This window comes from Aphanomyces invadans (genome assembly GCF_000520115.1).
Source record: "Aphanomyces invadans strain NJM9701 unplaced genomic scaffold supercont1.16, whole genome shotgun sequence".
Taxonomy (NCBI): Eukaryota; Oomycota; class Saprolegniomycetes; order Saprolegniales; family Verrucalvaceae; genus Aphanomyces; species Aphanomyces invadans.
The window spans coordinates 188,585-196,372 of NW_008580161.1; the positions used below are offsets into that span (position 1 = coordinate 188,585).

General features: G+C 54.4%; 3 protein-coding genes across 4 annotated transcripts; 2 read left to right on the forward strand and 1 right to left on the reverse strand.

Annotated features, from left to right (window-relative positions):
• Window positions 1-64: 64 nt before the first annotated feature.
• Window positions 65-5,829, reverse strand: H310_08050. Of its 2 annotated transcripts, XM_008873655.1 has the most exons (14): window positions 5,496-5,829; window positions 5,178-5,445; window positions 4,972-5,121; window positions 4,807-4,902; window positions 4,637-4,743; window positions 4,108-4,597; window positions 3,746-4,057; window positions 3,390-3,673; window positions 3,029-3,334; window positions 2,769-2,975; window positions 2,475-2,711; window positions 1,932-2,413; window positions 1,762-1,872; window positions 65-1,710 (listed from the first exon to the last, which is right to left on the reverse strand). In XM_008873655.1, exons 1-14 carry the CDS (start codon window positions 5,774-5,776, stop codon window positions 1,505-1,507), a joined length of 3,537 nt encoding a protein of 1,178 aa, XP_008871877.1. In that variant the 5' UTR covers window positions 5,777-5,829; the 3' UTR covers window positions 65-1,504. The 2 variants fall into 2 exon arrangements, with proteins under 2 accessions (XP_008871877.1, XP_008871876.1); XM_008873654.1 differs by having other exon boundaries at window positions 2,475-2,975.
• Window positions 74-1,551, forward strand: H310_08051 (hypothetical protein). Its single transcript, XM_008873656.1, has one exon. The coding sequence runs from the start codon at window positions 156-158 to the stop codon at window positions 1,332-1,334; it is 1,179 nt and encodes a 392-aa protein (XP_008871878.1). The 5' UTR covers window positions 74-155; the 3' UTR covers window positions 1,335-1,551.
• A 1,282-nt stretch (window positions 5,830-7,111) lies between the features above and the next one.
• H310_08052 (hypothetical protein) lies at window positions 7,112-7,705 on the forward strand. Its single transcript, XM_008873657.1, has one exon. The coding sequence runs from the start codon at window positions 7,231-7,233 to the stop codon at window positions 7,534-7,536; it is 306 nt and encodes a 101-aa protein (XP_008871879.1). The 5' UTR covers window positions 7,112-7,230; the 3' UTR covers window positions 7,537-7,705.
• Window positions 7,706-7,788: the final 83 nt, after the last annotated feature.

Consider the following 7,788-nt stretch of genomic DNA (forward strand, 5'->3'; position numbering starts at 1 on the left):
GTGGCAGAATATTTAATACGACAAGCCATGGTCACTTGTATTTTGTATGCAATCGAAAAAAAAGCTGATCCGACAACAATTGCCGTAAGTAACCACGCGACCGGCTGAGGCGACCAACCCCCGCGCAGTCCCATTTACGCCTCCCGCGCCCAAACATGGCCGCCGTCGACGATGTGACGACGTACTGCTTTGCGTCGGTGAACGACGACGCGAGTGGAAGCCTGGACAAGGCGAACGGTGGGCTGTGCCCCGGCCAAGTGACGGTGGTGCCATTCCAGTCCCCAGCCATTGTTGGCGATGCCGTGCAGGTATCGTGGACCGTCGCAATCACGACATCGTCCGTGACGTTCAAGACCATTAATCCATTGACGACCGACATCCTTCACTCGACGTTGTACTTGTGCCCTGGTAACGATCGCCGTGTGGCATGTGGAAATCGCATCGACTTGCTCGCTTCCACGGGGGGTATCCGTGGCACCAAGTTTGCGCCGGCCACAGGCACAGCGCAGTTCTCGTCGACCGTCAAGTTGTTAGCAGGCCCGGGTCCGTTCACCCTCGTCGTGAAAGCGACTGTCGTTTCCAACTACACGAAAGAAAACGTCACCCAGCCAGCGTTCATCGATATGGTGACGTACCGAAACGTGCAGCTCGTCGAGCCCGACCCGACGACCGATGCGACCCCCATTGCGCTTGGAATTGCCGGCGGCGTGATAGGGTTGGTGCTATTGATCGTGCTGGGCTGCTGTTGGCACCGACGGCGCCAGCGCGAACGCACCGAACGCCAAATTGCCACGTATGCTGGCGCGTACATCGTCCGGTCGCGCGTCAACAGCTACGATCGCGATCCATCTCGTACGACCCACCGCGAACTGAGTCACTACTCGTCCCACGTGACGCAGCCGTCGACGTTTCATGGCCCCGACCAGAACCTACACTACCAACCCCACCACCACACGACCGCAGATCCAAACGTGAACTACGATTTGAAGCTAACGCAATATTCGTCAGCGTCCGTGTCGCCTATGTCGGATAGCCCGTCGACCACGTCACCGACCCCGACGGCCGAGGCAACTCCTAGCTACCTCAACTTTGCCATGTCCCCCTTGGTCGAAGACGAGCTCGATATATCGCGGTCAGTGAGCTTCTCCAGCCTCGATCCGCCACAATCGTTTGACGAAGGCAACGGATATCTCAACTACGCGCTGTCCCCGCTCGTCGAACACAGCCATTCTCGTGGGTTTGACGCACTGCGCGGCGGCATGGAGATGGTGCATGAAGAGGACTCGGACGACGGGATGCTGCCGCTCCCGCGTGACCCTCGCACGAGTGGGTAATCGGCCGTCGTTTTGTCTAGTCGGCGGAACAACGTCTGATCACGGCGCGATCGAAGATAGATGACGAGTTGAAGCGCATCGGACAGACGTCTAGCGCCTTTTAATTTATACGCTACGGATTCACGACGCCGGCCCCAGGTCATCTCACTGCGGTGATGGTGATGTTACAGTTAAATAGTTGTCGATCGTTGGCTGTACAAGCGAGAGCGTAGTGCGATGCGCCTTACTTCGCCGGCACCCCATGGCTTCGTCGTGGAACTTGCGTCTGCCGTCGTGGTCAGGGTGCGAGGCGCCATTTTGCCAAACAATTCCTTCAACCTCTCCGATTTGTCGGTTGTGAGCCCAAAGTATCGCTCAGGAATGGCCTGGGATGTATCTGCGAGTACACTCGTGAGGGTGCAAGCACCACGACGTTGCAATCGCGTACCTCGAGGGACATGACACGGCTGTTTGAAAATGCTGAACGTGACAGGAGCAACCTTGGCGGCCTCTGCGGTCACTTGGCGAGGATGGTATGGACTCTCCCGGTCAAAGCATCCTACGCATGATGCATTCCTTCATGACGATTCCAGACGCGTGAATCGTTAACTTCCTTACCGACGACCGGCTTCGCTTTGACTTTGCGATAGAGTTTTCGCGCTTGGAATATTTCACGGTACGCTTCCATGGTTGCCACATCTGAGCGTTGAATGACGGAGGTGGCGGTGGCAGCAACTGGCGAATTCTTTTGCGGTGGGATGTCGTCGCTCGACTCTTCTTCAACAGTCAGATCCAGTAATAAAGGCGGGTGCGACTGCTGCTTTCGTGAACATGTCGTGGATGTGGCTGGAGCTCGCGGGGACTGAGCTCCGCTTGGCACAACTGGGGCCGATGACGTGGGCTTCGTCCCTTCTTTGTCTGGCGCCTGTTCGGAAATGCGGTATAGAAACGGAGGTAAGGCATGGCGCTCCGCGACAAACCCGGCCACGAGCCGGTCGACGACGCGTCGTAGCCGGTCTGCTTTGTTGTACAGAAAGCGCAGGCGCAATCGCACGGCCGGTTGAGGTCGGCCTTTCGATGGCGCGGGCGATAACAGGAACCTAATTCCACACGGCCAGCTTATGAGCCGAACCCATGAGATCTTGGGCACATCCAACTCACCACGCCACCGTTCGCTTCTGGTCAACCAACGTGCGCAACTCAATTTTCACGTCGCCAAGTTTCTCGTGTCTATCGGCAGTCCGCTTGTCGTCCATGATGGTGACGCAGAGCCGCGTCGACATCGTCTCAATCGGCTTCAAAACAAACTCTTCTTCCCACATCGGGTACAACGTGTTGGGCCTCGTGTTGCTCCGCAGCGCGTTCGTGGGGTGGTACCGCTCCCACTGCCCGCTTTCACTACCATGAATTGCAAGATTAACGCAGAACGAACGGCATGTCTGGTCGAAGATGTACAGGTTTTGGTGCTCAAGGTGCAAAAGGGCGTACGGATCACATGTGCTATGGAGCCGTCGTGTGCGCGGCAAGTTGGTGGCGGCGATGAGGGTCACTTCCAGTCGACTCAAGATGCGTTTCGTGGCAGGATCGATGTCCATGTTGGTGGTGGCATCGATCAAGTTGGTTTGCTCTGCTTGCTGGAGCTTTTTGCACGCCAGAAGCAACCTGTCACCTTGTCAGAGATCCATCGACGAGAAATAAATCCATCCGTGCCGCACCGTGTGTTTGCATCAAACGCAAGTTGACTCGCCCCACTGAGCAGCGCGTAATTGGCGGACGTGAGGTCGACACCCGGGAGAATCGCGTATTCGTGTTGGTAGGCGTTGAGGCTTGGGGCGATGGGTTTGTCGTTGGAGTGACGGTGAGGGGACCGCCCTGGCGAACGCTTGGGCGATGTCGCTGCATCGTCTTTATTCCCGAGCACGTTGGTGACATGAGTGCCGACGACGTGGTCTTTCAGGTGGTCCAAGATGTCTTGAGGCGACGTGAGTGCAAAGGAGGGGTCGTTGCTGTCCATCTTGTGTCTAGTGCGTGTCGGTAAACTCAAGTAACGAGTGGGACAAGCGATTGGTGGCGCACTCTGTCGTGGAAATGTCGCCAATCTCGGCTAGCTCTGCGTCGATTCGAGCCAAGTGATCGTTGAGCGCTTGGTGGGTCGCCTCCCTTGTCATGAGCACATCGACGAGGTCCAATCGACGCTGTTGAAGGGCGTGCAAGTGGGCGAGCTTTTCACTCACGAGCATCCGAAAGAGATTTGTTTCGGGAGGAAGCGGTGCGTCGTCGCATATTCGAAACGTTTTGCGAAGCGATGCCCTGGGGCTATTGCAGGCGTCTTGGACCTCCTTGAGACGGAGTACGGGCAGCTGCATAAGGACCCATCGAGTCAGTATCTGGCTTCACCAACCGCGCGATTGTTCGCAACGAGTGAGTCTTACTTGCGTGGACGTTTGCAAGCGATGTAGTTCGTCGACCCACTCGGCCTTTTGCGTCGTCATGCGTTCGAGTTTGTAGCTGAGCGCCGAAATCTCCTTGTCGAACACGCTCGCTTGCGCCATCCGCTTGTCCAGACCGCGACCATTTCGAGGATCCACCCGTAAATCTGCGGCCAGCATTTCCTTTGTCTTGTGGACGAGGCGCTGCTCGAGTTCTTGGACCTCGGCGTCGGCAAAGGTTATCTGAGTGTGCAGCTCTTCCAGACGCGCGCGGCCATCATCGTAGTAGTACGTTGGGTCCCTTTCGTGGTCTACCTTCATCGACTTTCAGAGGCCATTTAATCTTTGTGCCATGGGAAACTTACCGAGGTCGAGTGAGCATGTTGCTCACCGACGAGAGACTGCTTTAAGATGCCGATGTCATTGTCGAGCAGCACGATTTCGTTGCGAATGGCCGTGATTTCCGCGACGATTTCGGCGCGCTCCTTCTCCATGGTGTCTTTGCTCTCCCGCAGGACGGACACCTTGTGCACGAGCCGAAGGGAGTCACCGTCGTACCCAGTTGAAGGGGCGGCGGCATCTTCTGGCGACGTCTCCCCTGGAGGCCCTTGGGTCGGACCATGGCCGAGGGAATGGTTGACGTGGCCGTGCAGGGAACTGTACCGCTGCCGCATCGGACTGTCCGGCAAGTTGCGATCGATGTGAAGCATGGCAAGGTCTTGTTGTAGCTGAAGCAGCTGATGCGTCGCACTCGACCATTCCTTGGACTTATTCTCCAGGAGCTGCGACTTGACGAGGAGCTCGCTCTTGAGCCTTGTGTTTTCTGCTTCCAGAATCTCTTGTTTCTCCTCGAGCCTAATCCAAGTGACTAGTGCCAACTACAAAACTTCGTACTCGAGTTGATCGAGCTGCATCATCCGGTCCGCTTCGCGCCGGATTTCGTCCTCAGGCAACGGGCCCGTGAACCGTCGGCGGCTCTTTTCCCGCTGGGCTTCTGTTATCTTTATACAGATATCGGGCATTGGATGTCAGAGTAGAACAAGCACTCCTTCATTTCTCCGCACCAGGTGATCGTCGAGGGTGGACAGCGCCAACAGCGTAAACACAACAAAGTCCCGATAGCTCTGCAGCACAGCGAGGGGATTCGCCGACAAGTTGAGCTAGAGATGACGCCACACGGTCAGATGGCCATAGCATAGTCCCCGTTTGAGACGCGACTTGGCTTTTACCGTGTGGAGATTGATCAGGGGGGCGAGCACCTCGATTTGTTTGAGGACGGCGAGACCGTTGCCAGCCAGGTTGAGGCGTTGGAGGTGCGTTAGGTGCTGGATGCCTTTGGGAAGTTGGGTGATGTAGTTGCCCGACACATCGATCGACTCCTATGTTGGCATGCATTTCAAAATACTTCGCTTAGACCGGGCTGCCTCAGCCGTACCAGCAGACACGGCTTGGGGAATTTGAGCACTTTAAGGTTGTTACGTGCCATGGTCAAATGCTTGAGATGGCTAAGCTGGTCGAGTCCGTCCATCGTGTAAATGCCATGGCCACTGACATCCAGTGTCACGAGTTGGGACAAGGGACTGAAAGTCCCAAGTGACTTGAGTTTCCAAGTTGTTTTGACGTCGCTGGAGACGGACCGGCCGAGGTTCAAGCACTCGATGCGTAGAGGATCCGCTCCTTGCAGTACCTCTTGCAGAATAGCCCTGCAACGCGGGAGCATGACGCCATGGGAATTGTCGATCGAATCATGTACCAGTCTGCTGTCGTGGTTGGCATGGACAACGAACTGTCGACAGCGTTGCTTTCGTCTCGTTCGTTGGAGGGTACGTTAAATGAGTGATGCGTCTTTGGTGGGCAATGTCGCAGCACTGGAATTCGCGACGACTCCACGACGGTCGAACCAGCGACAGTAGCTCGTCGTGGCAGGTTCGTCGTATGTATGTTTGTGCATGGAGCATGGTCGTACACCGCCTGAGGTTGACGTGGCAACACCGTTGGCTGATCGATCGCAGCCTCCGCCGCGATCTCGGCCATCTCCGGGAATGCCGACAAACCGAGTACTGTCCGTTATTAATAGGTGACTCACGTCAGGTATCAGTTTCGCAGCGTGAACGTCAACTGTCCGGCATGGCAGGTGGACCTCATGTTCAAGGAAGCACACTGTCCGTGGCTGCAGATAGCCCCTCGGAGGCCGGGGCTTGGCAAAGTCGAGCGCCTTGGGATCTCAGCCCACCCAGCGTGAAACACATCAAATTTACATGAAAGATAGTTGCCCATACTTTAATCAAGTGAATAGTGTACATCGAAAACTCCACGTTAGTTTACACCACCTTTAGTCATAACTCCAACAAACGATCGGAATTTCCAATGAACACAAAATCTGAAGCAAAATAGCGTCTTAGCTTGTGATTGGACAAATACCATTTATAGAGACCTCTGATTGGATCAGACAAAGTTTCAGTCTATGATTGGCCAAATATACGTGAGAACTTCGAAGCTGTCGATGTTTCAGTTTCCTGGAAGCTGTGCCCTCAAATGCGCTACACCAAGAATGCAAGGGGCTCAGCTCCCCCATACGTACGAGTAGAGCGCACTCGGCACGACCAATGCTGCACTTGACGCATCTAAATACTTACGTGTACAACGCTTGCACGTATTTCTCTAGTTGCCTGTGGAGTGGTATATAGAAGTTGAAAATAGTATACAAATAACTTGTTTATTTGCAAGGCCAAATCACGCGTGGGAGTGCAATTTGTAGCAATTCAATGGATCCGATCCCACATGAGAGTATCTCGCAGAGTTAATTTCATTACGTACTAATCTTTCGCCTTTTACTAAAGATTACCGTGGAATTGACTCGACTCGATGCGACTTCACAAATTTATGACCTCCCTTAGGGAGGACCCTAGTTCCTCTGCTTTCCATTGCCTCTTTCCAATCTGTACTCTCTTGTACATACCGACCTTTTTTCATGCTGATATTATGCGCGATTCTCATGGGGCCATGCGCCTGGCATACTCCCTCGTGCTCGTTGCTCGTTTCATCACATGCGTCATCATGGTCCATGCAACTTCAACAGTTTGGGCTTTTTGGAGCGACAGTCCCCTTCTGCATGTCACGGCCATATCCATCCTGCCAACACAACCAATTCGTCCCGCCCTTTTATTCCTTCGACTATATGCTGTGTGAGTCCATGTCGAAGTGCATCGTCAGCTATGCACCCAGTGAAGCTCGGGTGCTGAATGGAGCGACCACATCAAGCATAATCTTCTGAAATGATTGCCTGGGGCGAAAGCAACTCAGCAACACTTACGTCTACACTGCGTGAATGCACCTCGCAAGTTTCCCCGATGATGCGCTATGCCTTGTCCACGTCCTTGGATTATGGCGGCAACATTCAGGCACGAGTTGGGATTTCGGATACGGTGTCTCGTATCCGGTAGTAGAGTCGCCAGTTCCGGAGATCCAAGACAGTCGTGCTCAGGTCGATGGACGTCGCAGGCTGGGCGTCCAAAGCCCTTCATCGACACGGCCGTACTCTTGCACTATACATGTGGGCATGGATGGCCGTGATCCAGATAGTCCAAGTGGCGGTGCTCATGCAATGGCAGCCGCGGCTACGAGAGTTCTTGTCATTTGAGTTGGCATGCGTTGTCGTCGACCGTGCTTGGTGCACCACCACTACATCCCATTGGAATGCCACTGCAACCGATTTCCAAGGCCACGAAGATGAATCATGCTTGGCGATCACGAAGCATTCCCACACGAAAGTGGTTTGCACCATATCGATATGAACACGATTTTGCAATCTGATGAAGGCCAACGTATATCCGTGGTTGTTGTATTAGTGCGAGGTAGGTAGATACCATTAAGTAGGCTTCGTCGAAGTTGCACGAATGACCGACAGAGCACACTGCGCATTCAGCGTCAAAGGGGGCCTGCTCCATAAAGTATTCATCCATCCTCCATCGGCACACAACAAGGTAGCATCCGTGTGCAGTTGAAGCACTTGTTGCGTTTTTGCACGATTTTTGGGTTTTTGCAAT